The sequence below is a fragment of the Miscanthus floridulus genome, chromosome 1, assembly GCF_019320115.1.
Source record: "Miscanthus floridulus cultivar M001 chromosome 1, ASM1932011v1, whole genome shotgun sequence".
NCBI lineage: Eukaryota > Viridiplantae > Streptophyta > Magnoliopsida > Poales > Poaceae > Miscanthus > Miscanthus floridulus.
The window spans coordinates 38272191-38293387 of record NC_089580.1 but is presented as its reverse complement, the minus strand read 5'-3'; the positions used below and the strand labels follow the sequence as shown (position 1 = coordinate 38293387).

General features: G+C 47.2%; 2 protein-coding genes and 1 pseudogene across 2 annotated transcripts; 2 read left to right on the top strand and 1 right to left on the bottom strand.

Moving 5' to 3' along the window:
* The first annotated feature begins 5161 nt into the window (after positions 1-5161).
* LOC136479617 (zinc finger protein ZAT5-like) lies at positions 5162-6011 on the top strand (annotated as a pseudogene).
* A 4655-nt stretch (positions 6012-10666) lies between these two features.
* On the top strand, positions 10667-11540 carry LOC136479611 (zinc finger protein ZAT12-like). Its single transcript, XM_066477421.1, has one exon. It carries the CDS (start codon positions 10819-10821, stop codon positions 11269-11271), a length of 453 nt encoding a protein of 150 aa, XP_066333518.1. The 5' UTR covers positions 10667-10818; the 3' UTR covers positions 11272-11540.
* Positions 11350-13261, bottom strand: LOC136454983 (secreted RxLR effector protein 161-like). The gene is made up of 2 exons (XM_066455203.1): positions 12560-13261; positions 11350-11361 (listed from the first exon to the last, which is right to left on the bottom strand). Exons 1-2 carry the CDS (start codon positions 13259-13261, stop codon positions 11350-11352), a joined length of 714 nt encoding a protein of 237 aa, XP_066311300.1.
* Positions 13262-21197: the final 7936 nt, after the last annotated feature.

The window sequence follows — 21197 nt, the reverse complement described above, 5'->3', positions numbered from 1 at the left end:
AAAAAAGCTGTCCCTTTTGCAAATGCAAAGAGGAGAAGTAATTAAATGTAGGCAGATTTGGCAAGGTTCTTAGAAATGCAAAGAGGTTCCTTTTATCTTAATTCGCTTTCATTTTGCTCATTGCCATGTATGCTGGTGCATGCAAACATGCAATGTGTATATGGATAGCACAATAATTTTTTACTTCCTATTTTGTCGTGATTCCTCTACCACATGACAGGCAATATTCAATCAGGAGATGTCGTGGGATCGCAGGCGTGGGTAGACGGAACGAACCAAAACAAATGTCGCACAAAAAAATATCCACGCTTTGTTCTTTTTAGTTGTAGGAGAACACTTTGATCAAATTTCTTTAACCCCTCGCGAAGTGAAAATTTCATTGTTTTTGCATGGAGCGGGGTGGGGGTACTTCAGAGAGAAGGAACATCCATCTATCTTGCACACTGTGGCAACCAAATGCTTTACACGATGTTCGCAGTTCGCACTCCCAGAAACAATCAGGGCACACTGGAAGGAAGGAAGGAAGTAATAGGGTGTTCGGTTTGAGTAACCAAACCATTCTAGATGAGATTGTGCATCATGAGTTGGCTCATCAAATCTGGTAGAATGACTTTAATTTTCATACGGGTAGTGATTATTAGCATGTGATAAATGAGATGACGATGGATCAATTCATCCCATTTTACAAACCAAACAAAAAAAAGGTAAAAAGTGAGGAGATGACGGACTAGTTCATTCATTCATCAAACCAACGGCCACCGTACTGCCATGTGGGCCCGAAGTATCGAGGGACTCTTTACTGTTTGACCATGTCCAGGACACGGCGTATTGCCAGGCATATATACGGAGCTTAGGCAAAGCGCGCGACGCGAGCGTTTCCCTTAACCGTGTCGATGGACAGAGACAGATCTTGTGCCTCCATATTTTGTCTCTGTCTCCGTCTCCGTCCACACGCAGGTTACCTAGACGGGCAACTTGTCCGGTCCGCTAAGTCATGCGCGTGCTTATCTCGTTTCCTCGGCCACATGCACACACAAGGCAAGCCAAAACAGTACCAGGTCGACCCACCGTGACGTCAATCATTGCATCATCTATCGCCTCTCCAGACTCCGTGGTGTGCGCCGGCGGCCGCACTGGGTCTCCGCCCGGCCTTTGTTGAATAATACTAGTAGTACTAGCACTAAGATTAGTTAACCAATCTGAAAGTGTGTGGCTGCTTGTTGCAGAAGAAGTACGCCTCCAGTTGGCTTTGGATAGTCAAACAAATTGGGCAGCCGTGATGGATGTCATCACAGCTTACTTAAGTACTTGTCAATTTGGCTTCTGTAGTTCTGTTGCGGGATCGATCGGCTGCGACAGAGCCTACGATACCGTAAGCACTACCAGAAAGGGAAAGTCTTAGCTACCGAGGGATATACGTAATAAACTAAGTAAAGTCGTAGCTGGCTAATATTAGTACAAAGCAAAGTCGTGTCTGGCACGTCGTCGATCGATCCGATGGCCAGTCAGCACTCAGCCCCCGCTCGGTTTCGTTCCGTCGGCACCACGGCAGCAAGCCTGACCCGCGAGGGCGGGGCAAACGGAAGCGCACGGGCACACGGCCGGGCTCCCTCCGACTGGGTCGATCACCCGCGGGCCGCGGCGGCACGAAGAATAGAAATTCTACGTAGGAGTAGCCTGAAATCGATTTAACCGCATGGTATGGTGTGCGACGTGCTACCCTTTTCGCACGGTCGGGTCCCCGTGCCGGCCGCGGCCGCCCAGCCACGCGACCCCGCCCGACGCCGGAGCGCTGGGACTGCGTTGGTGTGCTCCGCTTCGCGTGTGTGTCCGGCCCGCCTGCTTGGCATGTCAACGTCAGATTAGCAGAGCGCTAGAGTATCTTCCGTTTCTGCACTTTTAGAAGCCACGCTTTATTACCGAACGTTAGTACGTACTCAGGCTGTCACCTCGACTATGTACTAAAGTTAGGCCGTGTTAGGGACCTCGGTCCTCGAAAAGAGCTCCGGCTTCGGCTATAGCTCCTCAAGCCGTTTTTAAAATGTTTGATAAAATGGCTCCTCATGTTTCTTTTTAATGTAAGGAAGATGTTAAATGTCTCTGGTGCCTGAGCCTATTAGAATACAGCTTGTTCGTTTCGGATGAAACGATCGTGGATTATTACTGTTGGCTGCTTTGGTGTGAGAGAAAAATACTGCTCTGTCTTATAATCCATAATTATTTGTGACCAAGCGAACAAGCTGATATTACTTGACTTGATTGTATATATAATAGCAGTTCATATATAGTAAATTACATAGTAATTGATCATCTTGCACCAATTAAGTCATAATATTGGCCATGATTAAAGTAAATCATATCTGAAGATTTTTTTGAAGGAAGAAATGGGGTAAAATCACCAACGTATTTGTTCTCCCACGCCGCCGCTATTCACGCTGCCGCTCTGCCCGCGCAGCTCAGGTGCCCGCGTCGCCACCCGCGTGCTTCGGTGAAACACCGCGCCGGCGTCATCCTCTGCCTAATCGAGCGAGGGGACGAGGGCACCAACGTATTTGTTTCCATGGCCGTCAGGCGGAGAGGACGAGAAGGGCTCCGGCTCACTAGTGCAAAAGGGCTCCAGCTCTATCGCTGGCTCCTCCAGTTGAAGCAGTTATTGGCAGCGGCGTTTGATAGGGCTCCTTTAGGAGTCGAAGCCGGCCCTCCGAGAGCCCTGCCAAACAGGCACGTGGTTTGGCTACCGGGGGCTCCGGCTCCTTCGCGTAGCCATTGCGCAACACTGTAGATTCCTATAGCAGCAAAAAAAAAATGGCTCCAGCTCCGGCCAAAATGAACATGAAGCGAGGAGGAGCAGCCGGAACCGCGTTTTTTTTTACTTTTTGTTGCTCCGCCGACTCCGCCACGGGACATGTACAGTCACGGAGCTAGTTCTTGCACGAGCTGCACCAAACGCACTCTTAGTAAGCAAGACTGCAAGATTGACGGCTACTAGGATTAATCCTGGTATATTCACGAATGATCCATGTTGGTAATACGCGGAGCGCTAGCTTATTCATTGGACTATGGGAACGTCTAACGCCCGGATGTCTAGACGGGGGCTAGTGTTCGTACACCCGCGCCTGATGCGTCTGCTTCACGTAGGGTACCGCGCCGCTCTGTTCTGCACCCACGTCGCTTCGTGTCCCGCGCACGCACCATGACGCCCCCTCTACACCCACGTGCATGCAGGCGGCCCCAGCAGCTGCAAGCAGGTGGCTGTTGCAGATAGGTCCCACTGCAATATGTGCAATACCAAGATCTACTTTTGTAACATCTAGATGAAGCACTTGCAACATACGTCCGAAACAATTGAAACACTTGCAACATACGTTTCAAACACCAGGAAAACACGTTTGTAGCCACTACAAAACATATGAAGCATCTAGATAAAACACTTGTAACATACGTATAAAATACCTAAAATACTTGAAACACTTGAAATATACACTTGCAACATGCATGTATATACAACATCCAGTTCTACTTTTGCAAAATCCAGATGAAACACTTGCAACATACGCTTGAACCAAATGAAATATTTGGGACATACACTTGAAAATGCAATTGCAACATCCCGATATACTTTTGCAACATCGATACAAAACACTTTTGCAACATACCTCTGAAACATTTGAAACACTTGAATAGATCCTCGTCGGCGTGTGGAGTTCTATCCTGGTCGCCGCGGGCTGCAGGCGGGCGAGTTCCTGCCCCGACCACGACGAACTGGGTAGGCGGGTGCGAGACGTGCGTGGGCGGGCTCCGCTTGGGCTGCCGTGAGCTGCACGCTAGCGAGCTCCACATTCGGGCATTACGAGCTGGGCAGGCGGAGGCGGAGGTCGTCTTGGCCGCCGACTAGGCGTCCGGTCCCCGTGGTGGAGGTGACAGTTGTCTCCCTCACTACGGGTGGGCGGCGCAGCGCGGCCGGTGGAGCTCGTGCGTACGCGGCTAGTGGGGGCGCTCGACGATCGTGCGTATGCGCGCGGCGGCGCGCACTTGTGTAGACGCGGGCGCTAGCAAAGCTCGTGCGTAGACGACCGAAGGGGGGGGGGCGGTGTGGTGGAGCCGATGCGAATAGGAAAGATAAGATGTCGCTCTCTTTTTTTATTTTTATTTTTTGGAGAAATCATGTATGCCGATAAGGAGAGCAGGCTTGTGGGCTAGTCCGTAGCCCAGCTAGCCGCATCCGGACTAACTGACGCGGAACGGACAGCCGTGGCAGAGCATTAGCGTTTTTTTTAGAGAAATCGTGTATGTCGACGAGAGAAGCAGCTAGCCGTGTTTGGACCGACCGACGTGGAACGGACGTCCGTGGTGGAGCATTAGTGTTGGACTGTAGGAGTCACGTATGATTCTGGTACATCTTGTGGAGAGCATTAGCGTTGAACTATACTGTAGGAGTCACGCATGATTCTAGTACATCTTCTGGAACTGGAACTGGAACCGGAACGAACGAACGAACTTGGAACAGGGATTAGTTGACCTTGCGTGCGTCATTCAAATCTCACAAATCTGGCAGGCCAGCCCCCAGAGGAGGAGGAGGAGAAGGTTCCAGACCCTTCCAGCAGCCGCTGCAGACCGTGTGCAAGTGCAGTCAGCAAGTCCATCTCCACACGCCGCCCATCCCGCACGGCCCCACCAACCGACTCCCATCCCCTCCGCCGAACCAGCGGGCGGCGGCGTTGCCCCCGCGGTTAAGCAAAGAGCAGTCGCGGTCCCGCGGAGGGCACCGGCCGCCACGTACGCGCAGGCCAGGCAGCCCGCCCACCTGCACCTGCCTGCCGTGCCTGCCAGGCTGCGCCACTGCCTGCGCCCCGTGGTCCGTACCACCACATCCACACGCCGTCACGCCTGGTGCGTGCAGTCGGCCAGCCGAGCGAGCCGCCTAGCCCCAACCCCCGCCCCCGCGCGCGATGGATGCCCATCCGTCCACGTCGCGACGCGGCGCCGCGCGTTGCGGTGCCTTCCCCGGATTGGTCCGCCCACGCCACCTCCCGCCTCATGTCGGTCGGCCCCCATCAACTTGGAGCACACGTAAGCCCACCACCGCCCGTCTCTGCCGAGCCTTGGACGCGGACACAACCTATAAAAGGGCGCCCGCCCTCACCCACACCTCCTCGCCCAAGCACAAAAACACCACATCTTATTTCCGCGAGCCGGAGCCGTAGCTGCAGAGAGATATCACCACCGACCCAGCCAACCGACCTGAGACCGCCGCGAGGAGGACACACCGCCCAGATCATGAAGCGCCCGAGGACGGAGCAGGAGCCGGCGGGCGAGGTGTCGCTGGCGCTGGCGCTGAGCACTACGGACTCGTCCACGACGTCGGACTCCACGGGGACCCCGTCGTCGGCGACGAAGCGAGCGCGGCGGAGGGGCGCCGTGGTGGCCACGTCGGGGGAGGGGGAGTTCGTCTGCAAGACCTGCAGCCGCGCCTTCACCTCGTTTCCAGGCGCTCGGCGGCCACCGGACCAGCCACCTGCGGGGCCGCCACGGCCTCAAGCTCGGCGTCGGCGCCAGGGCCCTCAACCAGCACAAGCAGGCCGCCGCGGCCGGCAACGGCAGCGGAGGAGACAAGCCGCCGCAGCACGAGTGCCACATCTGCGGGCTCGGCTTCGAGATGGGGCAGGCGCTGGGCGGCCACATGAGGAGGCACCGCGAGGAGATGGGCGCCGCCGAGGCCGCCGACGCCTGGGTCTGGCGCACCGAGGCCCCGCGCGCCGCCGCCATCGATCCGCCCGTCTTGCTCGAGCTCTTCGCTTAGATCGATCCAGCCGGCCGATTTCTCCATGTCTGGGGGCTAACTCATCAGCGTCATTTAGTAGAATCCAGGACGTGTAAAAATCATATTAGTTGCTAGCTGCAGCTAGTTGCTTTTGTAATACGCTAGCTAGTAGTTTTTGTGTTGGATTAGCAGTTCGATTTCGTTCGGATGTCAGAAAACTGATTCATACATATATGGTAGTATAACAGGATCGATGATTCTTTGGTTCAGATGTGTGTCCCGTTATTGCATTCGCGTCCCACTGGTTGATTTCATCGTCCTCGTTTTTATGAGGAAGATAATACAATGGTCTCGTTCATTTAATCCGTACGTCCCAGCTGGTTTTCCCAAACGTAACGCGGTGTGCCTTGTTATGATTTCGGAACGTAACTTTACCCATCATCAAATCGATCGATCGATTGTTCTTCTGGTTCTTAGACCGTACACGCCCGATCCGTCTTAAACTTTTAGCATCAGGTTTTGTGGTTTTGGGACGAATAAATTAACGAGCGTGAGCAAAACAATACAGGGAAGCAGGGCATGACTTTGTGATTGTGCAACTACTTGTAGGTTGCATTGCCTCTCAGTAGGAATTTGAGGCTTTTCTCCGCACCTGGGAAAGCCAAACGTGGGCTGCACGTACACGCCCGTTGGAAAGAAAATTACTATTCTTGTGCTCCCTATTCGCTTCCTGCAAGTCACCTCTTGTCCCCGGGCCCAAGCAGGAGCACCATGAATCTTGCCCAGGGCCCGGCTAGTTTCATGCATGATGGTCGTCTGATGGATGAGGATGACGATAACAGCTGTTGCTGGCTATGACTCCTCCGTATCTCCTAATTTGGCTTGACCGTAGGTGTGCCATCCTAGGTTGGAACCTAGACTAGGTACGTACATATACGTACGTACTCCCTACGTCCAATAAAGAAAATACAATTTCAGTTTTCTATCAAGTATTAATCTATCTTAACTTTGAATATATATATATATATATATATATATATATATATATATATATATATATATATATATATATATATATATATATATATATATATATATATATATATATATATATATATATATAATATTAACTATGATACTCCGTTTTAAATTATAAGTTGCTTTGACTTTTTTAGTACATTAAATTTGCTATGTATCTAGACATTCGTTATATCTAGATATATAGCAAATTCGATGTATCAAAAAGTCAAAGCATCTTATAACGGAGGGAGTACAAAATAATCATAATAATATTTATTATGGATTTTATTTTTTATAGCATATCTATTTGAAGCCATATATAGATGTCATTAATATTTTCTATAAATTTACTCTCCCCAAGTAGTCAAATAATATCGAGCTTGACTAAATTTATTGAAAGTAGTATCAATATTTATATTTTCAAACATATTTATCATAAAATAATATGTATATATATTAGGTGAAACTTTTATTTGTTTGACTTTTTAGGAGATGACTATTCCTTTTAAGATGGAGTACCTAAACTTAAGGAAGTCTAACTCGATCTAAACTACTTCCTCCGTCTACAAAAGAATGTAATTATCATATTCCGAGGAGAAACATTTAAAACTTTGACTAAAATTATATAAAAAAAGTACTAACACTCATGAGACAAAATAGGTATCATTAGATTAGCTATAAATATATTTTCACAATATTTGAAGGCATAATGCTAATACTATTTACTGTAAACTTGGTCAACTTAAACTAATTTGATCAGTACAGTTCTCATTATTTGCATTCTTTTGTGAACGGTGGGAGTACTGATGAGGTGGTGCTGTCATCTTCGTGCTCCCGATTAGTACGTACGGAGAGTACAGCGTAACGGTAGCGTTAATCAGATAATCTCTTGTGTGGCAGTGCAATGCACACGACAACCGGGAAGCGCGCGGGGGACTACCGTGTTCGACACGTGGCGGTATGGTGCTAGCATCTGGAGCACATGCGGGCACATACATTAGCAGTGAAAGTGAAAGGAAGTTGCAAGGAGAGATCGAGCGACGAACAGTAGCATTGCAGTACCACTACCGACTACCGTTTACCAGGGTAGGTACAGCGAAACGATAGTGGTGGAGCAAGAGAAAATTCAAGGAGTATGCTCTCCTTGCGGATTTGTAGACTTTTATTTGGAGGGTGCGAATATGATGAAAAATTAGTGAGGAAAATACATGGGCGGTCCTTTAACTCGGCACGGGTGCCATTTAGGTTCCTCTACTTTTAAAATGCTAATCCTGTGTCTATAAACTTGGCTTCGGGTGTCATCCAGATCCAAATGGGTCCAAACGAGTTCGGATGAAGACAAATTTTATATCAAAATTATAGCCGTTGACAGGATCTACAACTTTCTAGTTGATTTTTTTTATTTGAAACTATTTAGGGTCCCAAAATACTATTGTAAGTGCGCAAATTTTGAAATTTAAAATTATCCAACGATCTCGGATGCTGACATGGTCTATATGAAAGTTATAGTTATCAATACGATCTAAAAATTTGTAGTTGATTTTTTTTATTTAAAGTTGCTTAGTGTCCCAAATATGTGTTCTAAGTTTAGATATTTTGAAATAAGAAACTTAGAACACATATTTTAGATACTAAACGACTTCAAATAAAAAAAATCAACTACAAAGTTATGGATTGTATTGATAAATATAACTTTCATATAGACCATGTCAACATCCGAGATTTTTTGATAATTTTAAATTTTAAAATTCAAAATCTGTAAACTTGCAACAATATTTTGGGACCCTAAAAAGTTTTAATTAAAAACTTTTCAACTACAAAGTTGTAGATCCTGTTGAGGGCTACAATTTTGATATAAAAGTATGTCTTCATCCGAGCTTGTTTGGACCTGAATGACACCCGAAACCAAGTTCATGACCCAGAATTGACATTTCGAAAAATAGAGGGACCTAGATGACACCCTTGCCAAGTTGAAGGACCGCCTGCGCATTTTCCTCAAAATTAGCTATAATCACTGTTTTTCTTTTTTTACGTGGGTGCGGCTGCACCCACTAATGACTATATACATCCGCCCATGGCGAAACCTACTCCCGTTCATACACGTGCGCGGTGCATGTGGTGACTGGTGTGCAGCTTCACAGGAAACTTTTCCCTCAAGCATGACGGCGCAGTGGTTGCGATGTTTCTCGTACGACTCCTATGGCCCTGTTCGGCTCGCTGAAATTTTGCTGATATTGATGTTGATTTATTGTGAGAGAAAAACATTGTTCTTTCATTGAAAAGTAACTGCTGATAACAGTGGCGAAACCTAGAGCAAAACGGCGGGGGGGGGGGGGGGGGGGGGGGGGGGGGGATTTACCATTGAATCAGAATGTAGACAGGTGGTAGAAAATTTAGTCTGAGTACTTATAACAACTCCCTCAATCTTGAAATTAGTGTCATTCTCGCTTCCCGAGAAGTCAAATGCTTTTAACTCTGACCAGATATATATATCATTAATAATATTGATGATGCAAATTAAGTATTATTAGATTACTTATTCAATATATAATAAATTTATTTAGAGATATAAATGTTGCTCATATTTTCTATAAATATAGTTAAATTTAAATTTTTTTGATATGCACAAAATCCAAAATGATACTTATTTTGGGATAGAGGGAGTAGATCATGTATTATTTAATAACAAAATACAAGTGACTTTGGTGGTCTGTTTTGCTGTGGCGACAATCACAATATTAGATTAATATCTCATATATGTATACATATATACACTAAAATACATGTAACATACAGAACTAAAAATATCCTACATATTTTTAATGAGTTTAAAAGTAAAAAAATTAAAGAATTCAATTATAACACAAAAGTAGTCGTAGCTGTAGCCTGTAGGGCTGTACTCCTATGTTATACCCAGCTTGGCCCCAACGTAGCTTTTGTCCTGTTCGCTTAGTCGTAAACAATCATAAATTTATAGTCAGAACAGTATTTTTTTCTCACATCAAACCAGCCAACAGTAATAATCCATAATCATATACAATCATTTCAGTCCCAATCAAACAAGCTCCGTGGCTGATAAGTTTAAGCGAACGGGGCTCAGCAGGTAGCAGAGCACACGCGCGGTTGAAAGGAAACTACAAGGACTCAAGTAGAGGGAGAGCTCGAGTGACGAATAGTAAACATAATTCTACCAGATTGGTACTCGTGCAGCGAAACCTACTCGATCCCGTCCACACGTGCCCGGTGCGTGTGATGCGCAGCTTCGCGCGAAACTTTTCCCTCAAGCATGAGGGTGCAGTGGCTACGACGTTTCTGTTTCTCGAACGAGACTACGAGTTGTTAGCTTAGCTAGCTAACACTAGCAGCCTATCCATGTTCATTCTTCGCGGCCACGACTTGTTTGACCAGGCAGGCAGGCACCCAGGCAACGGCGCGCGGCGTCAAAGCGGACCGAGCGAGCGGGTGCAGTCTCCCCTGCCCGCGGCCCCAGGATAACGACGACCAGTCCGTGTCCCCAAGGCTTTTTTGCTAACGCCGTCAGCTCCGTTTCGCGGACCCTTCCGAGCTCGCCGTCCCGCGGTGCGGCGTGAGGCCAGCACACACGCCACGCCACGCCACGCCACGCCACGCCATAGGCCGACCGCGTTAAGACAGATCACAGAAGGTTCCTATCCCTTTCGGCCCGTTCTGCCGTTCACACCGTTCCAGACGCAGACGGGCGACGCCGGCGCAGGCAGACGAGTCGCCCAGGCACGGACGCGCTCCTTCCAGCCTTTCGTTCTCTCGTCCGCCCCGACGTAGAGTGCACGTGAGCAGACAGCAGAGCGTCTTCCTCCTCCTCCGCTTATATAAAAGGCCAGCATGCACTCGCCAGAGCCACCACCAACACATCCACATTCCACAACGACCAGCTGCGGCCTGCTCTGCTCCTCCGAGCTCGCATCCATCCCGCGTCGGTCCTCCGTTCACCTCTCTCTCCCAACATCTTGAGCTCGATCGCGAGCCCTTAGTTCCATCACCAGCGGACCGTTTGGTATATGGCGAAGCACCCGAGAGACTCCGCCGCTGGCGCCGTGCCGCTCTCCCTTGCGCTGTCCCTCGGCGGCGGCTTGGCCGCCGAGCACGGCAGCAGCAAGAGGCACCGGCGCGCGGCGGCGGGCGGCGGGGACGGCGGCGGCGAGTTCGTCTGCAAGACGTGCAGCCGCGCCTTCGGGTCGTTCCAGGCGCTGGGCGGGCACCGGACCAGCCACCTGCGGGGCCGCCACGGCCTCGCGCTCGGGATGCCCGCGCCGGCGCCGGCGAAGGACGCCAAGGAGACTGCGACGAAGCAGGCGGCGGCGGCGGCGGCTCCCGCAAGCCACCTCTGCCACGTCTGCGGTCTCGGCTTCGAGATGGGCCAGGCGCTCGGCGGCCACATGCGCCGCCACCGCGAGGAGGCCGCCGCCACCACAGCGCAGGCGCCGCCTGTCCTCCTCCAGCTCTTCGTGTAGAGTTTTGTTATTTGCCCGTACACGGAGAACCCATGCATCGGGGGCTTTCTAGTTTGCAGTAGAGGAATTCTTTGCGTTTCAGTCGTCCGTCTGCACATTGTAGATTCACAGTACATTGTTGGCATATTGGCCAATTGATTCATTCATTCATTTAGTTGTACATGTAAATAACTGATTATTACTCCTCCTTAATTCTTTTGTGTATCTGGCACTCTGGCTGTCTCGCTGCTGTCTTTGTAAGAACAATTCGCATGCTGCTTCTTATATTCTCAAACCACAATAATCGAGCGTCATGTTCGCTTGGCTTATAAGTTATACTTTTTCAGCCAACGAATAATATTTTTTTTCTCACAAGAAATCAGTCAACAATACTTTCAGCCATGGCTTAGCAGCCAAGTAAATATAGTAAAAGTTGCTAAACAAGGCCTTCAGAAAAAGCTGTGCAATTTGATAATTGTGGTGTATGTGTATAGATTTTTTTAGGTTGGGTTTGGGGGGGTTCAACATTCTGAGATCAATTTCTCAGGGACTCGACAAGTCTATTCATAGGAGGCCGGGCACGCTGGTATCCGTATGGTTTGGACGTCTTGATTGTTAGCCCACAGGATCACCGGCTCAGGTGAATTGATCACTCACCAGTTTTGCCGAGCATCCGCTAGTGTTGTCGAGCACTCACTAGCTAATCCGATCACGAACAAGCGTTGTCCGACCACACACACTATGGCTAGAGGTTGAAGAAGAGGAAGAACAGAGCATACACACACAGTACAAGCACCAGCGTTGCCCGGAGACTATATAGAAGATGGCAAATCTGAACTCCCTTTATTAAGTTACAGTGGCAAACTATATATACAACTTTATCCATCTAGTCCTAATACAGCTATCCTGCTGTAACAATGACTAGATAACACAGCAGGACTGACTTTTGCGCCTGTCCCTGCATGTGGCTACAGTTCGGTAGGTGAGCCGTTTGGCGCCTGCCTCTACAACGGGTACAGTACCACAGCATGGAGCCTTTTCGGCGCCGCCTTCCCTTGTTGTGTGTTCACATAAGAAAGCAATAAATTATCTAACAATTCTTCCCCTAATCCTACCGCTATCCCTTGTACCCTCTCCAGGCCGATCATCTCCTTCAGCTCTGTGAGTCGAAGGCGTCCGAGTGGCTTGGTGAGGACGTCGCGAGTTGCTGACCAGTTTTGACGAACTCGATGACGATCTATCCTCCATCGACATAGTCCCTGAGGAAGTGGAACTTCATGTCGATGTGTTTGCTCCGATCGTGCAGAACCGGATTCTTCACGAGGGCGATGGCGGGCTGGTTGTCCACCATCAGTGCTGGTGGGTGAACTTCCATGCCGGTCAGCTTGCCCAGCAGCCAGTGCAGCCATACAACTTGGCACGCCGTTGTGGCCGCCACTATGTACTCTGCCTCGCATGTAGATAGCGCCACCACCTTCTGTTTAAGCGACAGCCATGAAATTAGAGCCGACCCGAGGAAGACGAGCACTCTAGAGGTGCTCCACTGTCCGTCGATGTCTCCCGCCATGTCTGCATCGTTGAAGACAGTGAGCTGCAGCCTACTCTCGCCGGTCTTTAGGAAGATGATCCCCTGATCTACCGCCCCCTTGACGCAGCGCAGTAGCCGCTTCACCGTAACCCAGTGATCCTCTCTGGGATCTTCCATGAAGCGACTGACGTAACCCACGGTGAACGCAATGTCCGGCCTCGTGTGTACTAGGTAGCGCAGACCACCGATGATGCTCCGATAGAGTATTGCATCCACCTCCACCGTGGTGCTGGCCTTTGTTAGTTTCAGCTGCTCCTCCATCGGAGTCACGCATGGCTTGCACTTAGCCATACCGCTCTGCTCCAATAGCTTCGAGGCATACGCGTTCTGACCGAGCGTGAGTTCCTCTTTCCCCTGTCTCACCTCGATGCCGAGGTAGTAGGAGAGTGCGTCGAGATTGCTCATTCGAAAACAAGCCGCCATCTCGTGCTTGAAGCTTTTGATGTCCTCCGTGCGCGCGTCGGTGATGATCAAGTCGTCCACATATACGTCGACGATGAGCTCCTCCTTCCACCGTCGCTGCGTATAGAGCGCGTGCTCGGTTGCACACCGTTGGAACCCAAGCTCTCCCAGCGTGGCGTCAAGCTTGACGTTCCATGCTCGTGGGGCCTACCACAGCCTGTAGAGCGCCTTGCGCAGTCGGAGCACCCCGTGCTCCTCTCCCTTGATGGCAAAACCTGGAGGTTGCTTAACGAAGACCGTCTCCGCCAGCTCGCCGTTGAGGAAGGCCGATTTAACGTCCAAATGATGGACACACCAATCCTTTACTGCCGCCAAGGCTAGTAGCAAACAGACAGACTCCATGCGCGCTACTGGCGTAAAGACTTCCTCGAAGTCGATGCCCTCGCGCTGAACAAAGCCTCGGGCGATGAGGCGCGCCTTGTGCTTGACAATGGCACCGAGCTCGTCCCGCTTAACCTTGTACACCCACTTCAGGCTGATCGGATATCATCCTAGAGGTGGATCGACGAGCTGCCATGTCTCATTTTCCTCGATCACCTTCATCTCCTTGTAACACCCCAGGTGTTTGCCACCAGTTAAGCAATGGGTTTGAGCTAAAACATGGTATATTAAGTGATGATGAAGATGTTAAGGTCAAACCTATAGAAACGAGCCCCAACCTAAACTTAGGAGATTGCACCTTTGCTCGCCTATAGACCCATTTTCAAGATATATGCTTGGGTGGTGTTATTGGAATATCTTCATGTGTCTCACATCAATAACCATCTATATTGATCCATGGAAAAGTTTCGTGAAGTTTGGAATCAAGAAGTCACATGAAATGACAAGTTATGTCCTTGCTTGGATCGTTTTATAAAGTGAATGGAATTCTAGATTGTTCACCAAACCTTGCAACCTTGCCCAAATGACTCTAGATGAACTCTACAACAAAAGTCATGAAGGGTTCATGTTGAGCAAATACCAAGAAAATGCTCCAATGGATCAAAAAGGATAATTTAAGTATCATCGTGATCCTACTTTGGTCAAAGTAGAACAGTAGGTTCTATACCATTTTTGAGGTTGGACCTTAAATAAAAGTTGTAGTACATATCATGTAGAACAAACTTTGTTTTTGGACCAAGAGCTAGATCAACTTGGAAATAAGTCAAACAGAGGCTCGAAGTTGGAACCTGCTGCTGATTTCAACACTTAGAATTATTCTAAGTCAGTTTCGCTAAGCAACGACGTTGGCATTCCGCGTTCTCCGAAATTCATTAAGCAACTTGAGTTGGTCCAAAAAGAGAAGTTGAAGGTTATACTATGGAGAAGAGCATGCAAAAAGTTGCACTGAGTTTGACCGAGTTTTGACCTCCGAAAGTGAATTTCCGTGACCAGTTATCAAGGCGCTGACACTAGCAGTTTGTGGCTTAATTACCCGCTGTTGAAGAGCTCTAATGACCTTGGTCTCTAAATGAAAAATGTAGAGCAGTTCGCGGGCTTCAAACTTCGTTTTGGGCCCAAGGTCTTAATCAGCCCAGAGATGGCCCAATAACAGCGCCCACCGTGCCCACGTTGCTGCCCGCCACCTGTTCGGGAATATGCCTCTGTGAACGACGCGTGGCCGTGCGTGGCAGCCATGCCCGAGCTGCGCCCCTGCTCTCCGCCGCGTGCCGCGCGCCTCCTTGTGCTCTGCTCCTCCATAACGCGCGCCAGACGCTCCCCACTCCTCCCTGCTCTCACTTGCTCGCCCTCCCACTCGCCCTCACTTCCTCTGCTCTCGCCATGGCTGCGGTTGCCATGGACGCCGCCGCCGAGCTCCGCGGTCACTGCGTTCCCGCTACTCCGCGCCTCTTCACTCCTCCTGAGGACTACCAGTAGCTTCGCCTTCACCTCCTGCATCTCATGCTCGTGCTCGCCGTCCAAAACCACGTTGGGAGCACCGCAGTCGCCGACCGCCATCACCTCCGACCGCCGGTGCACATGGCCGGTCCACCTCGGGCCACCTCTCGGCCATCCGTGACCACCAGCGGGCGCGCGCGGGACCCCTGGTGCTCCCCCGCCCCTCAGCCGCCGACGGCATGGCCTCCTACGGCCGGAGCAGCGAGCTCCGACGGCCTCCCCTGCTCAAAATCCCGTCAGGGACCTCCTACTAGAATTCGACGAAGTTCAGGGTCCTAACTGCGAAGTCAGTGACTCATGTGAATAGTACCGTAAGGACTGGTTTGTAATTATTTTGCAAGAACTTTGGAAATTCATAGTAATTCATAGGAAATTCGTAAAATAGTAAATGAGGACTTTTTGGAATCCTTGTGAAATTGTCTATGCAGTGGATCTATAATATGGCATGTTTTAGTTTAAATATTTTACAGTAAAAATAGATTTGTGCAGTAAGGTTGTAATGCTAGTTGAATTTGTTATTTTTCATAACCATAGATCTAGGGCTCCAAATGAAGTGAAATTTTTGTGGCATGCTACTCATGTGATAGTTGATGTGTGGTAAAAATTTCATGAGTATTGGATGAAGTATGAGTGAGTTATTGGTTTATCTTGCTCTCACATGAATTCTTGCTTTAGCAACTTGTCTTTTTCATAGAGGTTGCTGTACATATCCAAATGAAGTGAAATTTGTACAGTAGACTATTGAGAGGATATGTGAGCCACTGTAATTTTTGTAGAAGTTATTGTGCACTTTTGGTATATGTTCATTAAGTCACCTTGTTATCTAAAATAAATTAAGAAATGCATTAAAAGAATTTATTTGGTCATGGACACTAGGTTTTCTGGTGTTCTTTAGTCATGTGTGAAATGTTGGTAAAGTTGGTCTTGCCCAATTATGTGTTTGCAACGTGAGTTAATAATTATTTTCTTGCCGATGTGGTTTATGGACAGATCTGGGAACTTAGCAAAGTTCTTCATGATAATGTGCTTTGTTGTGAAACTTGTTTATACAAAAGTTGTAGATAATTCATGTATCTAGCTTCTATTAAAATTTGGTGTCATTTGGCCAAGTAGTTTAAGAGTTATAGCTGTTTAAAGTTGGGTTTCAGAAATGGCTGCTTTCTGTCAATTGTAGACCAGTTTCTGTAAATGAATATATTTGGCTTAGTTAAGTTGAGAATCATGCTAAGATGATTAAAGATGAATTGTAGAAAATTTCATAAGCTTTCCATAATGTCTTCTTGCAAGTCATTTGGATTTGTGTAACTCCAGTTATAGCTAAATCTTGTAGCTGCTGTTTGCATGTCCAGAAATTGGCAGATTCCAATTATAGTGTTTGCTTGTATATTGTTAAGTGTGACTTATGCCTTGAGTGATGACTGAGTTAGAGCACATGAGATCTTGAGAAAACTTGTGTCATGCTTGGTGTTGTCGTCTTCTTTGCCATCTTAGCATGATAGATTGTGTGATGGTTAAGTTAAGCATCGCAAAGTACTTAAGTGTGAGTGTAAACTATGCTTGTCCTTGCTTGCTATTTTGTGATGCATCTCATGGTACTATTCTTCATATTCATACACTTGCATATTGCATCTCATCTAGGTGCGCTAGATGAACCACGTGAAGAATATGATGTTGGAGCCAAACCCGAAGACGGTGTATGATGGATCTATCCCGAAGATGGAAGGACTAAGCAAGTGTTAGGACCTGTGATGTCACCAGGACTGGTGCAAGCTAACTGAACTGACTTGTGGCGGATCCCAGGCAAGCCCCGGAGCATTATAAGTCTCCTAATTTATAAAAGCAATTCTTTCTATATATGAGTTATATATTGTTGCATTAAGTTGTAGGAGTTGATTGAAACCGTTGATGCATTTATTACTATCCTTGCCTACCTTATTACCTTTTTACCCTGTTAGGTCAGGATCGAATAACTGCTTAGCCTTGCTTAGACCGATAGCGATCGGTGATATCCGGTCACCTACATTATAGGTGGTTACTGGAAGAATTTAGCTATGGAAAGAATGATATCCTGGAATTAACCATGTGTGATGGATAATTGGAGACCGGACGGAAAAAGTTGGAGGCAACCAGACAGGGTTCTGGGGTGCTGTTAGTTTCCATCTGTGTCGATTAAGGACCGACCGTTGTTGGGCCTCGAGTCATGTTGAACGCATGCCTTACATTTAGCTGGCCGGATAAAGTACCTTCCGACCGCGAAGCTGGGAGATTTTTCGGGCCGAGTAGATTGCCCGCAACGCACTGTGCCGGAGCAGGTGTGGTAGGACACGGGGGACGGGATGATAAGGCCAAAGTGCAGTCGGTCGGCCCCTGGGTACATGTGGTTCCTGGCAAACTCGAGATTACCTGGAAAGTTGACTCGGTGATCAATATCTCACTTTAGCGGGTGAGTGAGGTTTGTGTAAGGAATAAATCACCAGCTGGTTAGGAATCGATTCGAATCAGCCATCGCTCCTGGATAGTGAGCACTTGACTCGAGTTACTGCATCGTAGTAATTATTATGGAACAATGATGGTTATCTGGATGGTACGGGATATGCTAAATATAAATTGGTAACTGGATGTTATTGGTTAATCAAGTGATTGCTATAGTACAGGTGCTTACCTAGATGGATAGGTCATAATAAAGATGATGCAAAGTACTTAAAATGGTTTCTTCATGATAGCTTATGCTTTTCGCAAACAAGTCAGCTAGCCCACTAAAGAAAGCCTTGCATAATCCTTGGTGTCACTTTATTTTGGTTTAAGACGGGTAAGTCTGGCTGAGTACATTCGAGTACTTAGGGTTTATCCCACCTTGTTGCAGGTGATGTTCTCGACCTGTTGATGATGGTGGCTAACCACCGATGGGCTCGGTGATTCTATACTTACTTCTCATCTATATGCTTTTGTCGGATGATGTCACTATGCTAGCAATATATTTGGAACTTATATTAATGTAATCATTTGAAAGCTATGTTGTTTTCACTAAGCGATTTTGAAACCCAAACTTGTACTATTATTTGTTAACCCCTTTGTAATATTATTTCCGCTGCAACCCGATGTATGTGATGTGTATTTGCTTAATCACGCGATCTTGGTTGTGATGTTGATTTACCGAGGTCTTTCGGGACACTCGGCGGACTACCGGGTTTATATGAGTGAAAGTATGGGTGTGTCAACGTGTTAGCGGGGACTAACCGTACTTGATCTTGTATAAATTGGGCGGTTCTGTCACAGCTGGTATCAGAGCGAGATTAAGCATAATACTGTCAGGTACATAATTTTAAAAGCCAAGTTTTGGTTTTAAAAGGTCTATTTTAACTAAAACTTTAGCTATCAGGCAAATTTAACAAAACTTATTTGCAAAACTATGCTAGCGACATCCTCCTTTATGCCCAGTTAAGGACTATTAGGTGGCTATCTAAGTACTAACTTTGGGGGATGTACTGTATTGCAATTTTTCTTTCGTCGTCCATACGGCGTGCTATTGTATGGATGCCGTTCACTTGAATGGTAATGTATGGATCAATTGCCTCTACGCCCAGGTAAGTGTGAGTTGTGAGAGCATGACCGTTCAACTATCGGTCTAGGGGAGAGTTAGCTGTGGTTACTGGAATATTTACATGTTACACACATGTATATATGAAGGTACTTAATTGTGGTTATATCTACCGGGTAGCTATGGACACCGAAGTATATATATCTGGGGATGTATATATGGAAAGTATCTTAGTTTACTGCTTTCATTGTGTGCTTATTTATCTCTTGTGGGAATGGGCTGCAATGAATTTGCCTGCAGGTACGCTAACCACGAATGCGTAGATTGAATGTAGCTGACGACTAGCTATATATCGAGAGAGTATGTGTTATGCCACCGACATAGAACGTGATTGCCACCTTAGGCTGGCAATTTTGTGAGGACGAATAGGACAAGCATGCATCATGATTGTGCTTGTGCATAAATATGCTTCCCTCACCTTGTTCTAATACTAAGTAACTTGTGATCAATGTGATGTTACTATCTTCTCTGTGTGAAGCTAGACAAAATGCATGGTACCATGTTGCTTGAATAGTTGTGCTTGAAGATAGGATGTGATTAGCTTTGCCTTGTATGATTGCTTCCAAAGGAAATAGAGGACAAGTTATTAATTAGCAAAAACTTCACCCCTTTGAAAACTAAATTGCTAAATGTAAATAAAACTTGTTTTATAGAGATATCCACCTACTCAGTAAGAAGTAAATAAAAGATAACAATACTTTACCACCATGTTTTGCATGATATGTGTAGCAGTGTTGTTGTAGGTGACTACTTGTTAGGTGTGAGCTTTGTGCTTAGTAATAGTCGCTTAAGCTAATCGGATTGAGTGTTTCGAAATGCTCGCTTAAGACCATGATGTAGGCGTGGATGCTCGTTATCTCGGTAGTGCCGTAGTTGTCACCCTTTTGTCCTCAGTAAGCATATGAGTGTGGAAGAGCGCTATCCTAGAATAGTGTCCAAGTTTTGATAATCTCATGGTGGTCGTCTCCAACTAAGTTCTCTCTTAGGAACCTAAGCCTGTGCACGTGATTGCTAGCCCTTGAACGTTGTGCTACGAAGACCTTTATCCATGCCTTTGCTTGACCTTCGACCCAAGCTTAGCTCCCTTCTTTGCTCGCATGTTTTGTGGTTGTCCCGCTCCTGTGTGGGAGGACCTTGCAAGAAATCCTTGATAGATCTCATTGCTCCTTCTACTGATGATCTGGTGCAACGCTAATCGCTATCTACCCTGCTTTGGAACCTTTTCCTCGCAGATCCTGTCATTGCTTTAACAACTGAATCCTTAGTCAGTGCATTGGCTCTGTCCCTTGAATCTTGTTTATTTTTGTCTCCAAATCTCTCAAGTCTCTGGACATTTATCAGTCTTGATCTCATGTTGCTGCTCGACAGGACCAAATCGCATGTTAATCTTGACCTGGTAATCACTTGGTGGGCACAAGACGTATATGGAAATTTGGCAAGAAGTCCCCTGCTCAGTGGTCTTTGGCAATTAAGCTATGCTCTCTTGCGTCGTGTTTTGATCTTCGGATCCCCTGTTTATTGACTCCTAACCTTATGACTACCTTTGTTTGCTGTCCCTCCTTTGCGTAGTGCTTGCTCCTATGCAACCCAATTTGTGCCATGTGAGATTTCTTGTAGGTTATATGTTCAGTAATGGTGCCACGATTAGCGATCTATGGTGCCACGACGAAACCGAGAGCCTCCCGTGGGTGCACACACAAGGCTGTGCTGCTCGGCACGCGCTGGTATCGAGGTTTCTAGTCATGATCCATTATAGAACTACACCGATATGTTATTCTCACTTGAGCTCTTCCTTGGTTATCTCTCCTTATCATGTCAAGAGATATATATGTCGAACTAGATGCAATAGGACTCCCTTGTGAAGTCGTCCAATGGTTAACCTTTGAAGAACAGGTCACTAACAGGAACATAAACAGACTGCAAGAGGTGGTAGATAAGTGACTCTACTCGATGTGACTGTCCCTGTAATGACATCGATCATCTAGTGAGCAACTTATGTCATTTTCATTGGATCAAAAAGGTGCACCACACTTAAGGTTGAACAAGTTATCAGTCGGATAATGAATGGACCAGGAGATTATGTGCTATAATAGATCACCTGGTATATATGAGATTCCTGTCCAAATTCTCAATCTTTAGGTGCATAAGGATGACGTAGATGAATCGACCTTCTCGATGTGACCCCTTTTCTGCTGACTTCAATGGCGACCATCTGTAGGCTTCGACCAAAATTTTTATTATCAAGAGTGAAGATTTGGAACCTTTTTAGTGTTGAGGGACAACTGATTTGTTACCAGTAGGAAAGTTAGTCTTCAGATAGGTAACAACTATTTGGTAACTATGAAGACCAGATCTCACAGGACAATGTTGATCAAGGAAACAGCAAACCTGGCCCCGCAATGCAAGTGCTACTTCCTCTCT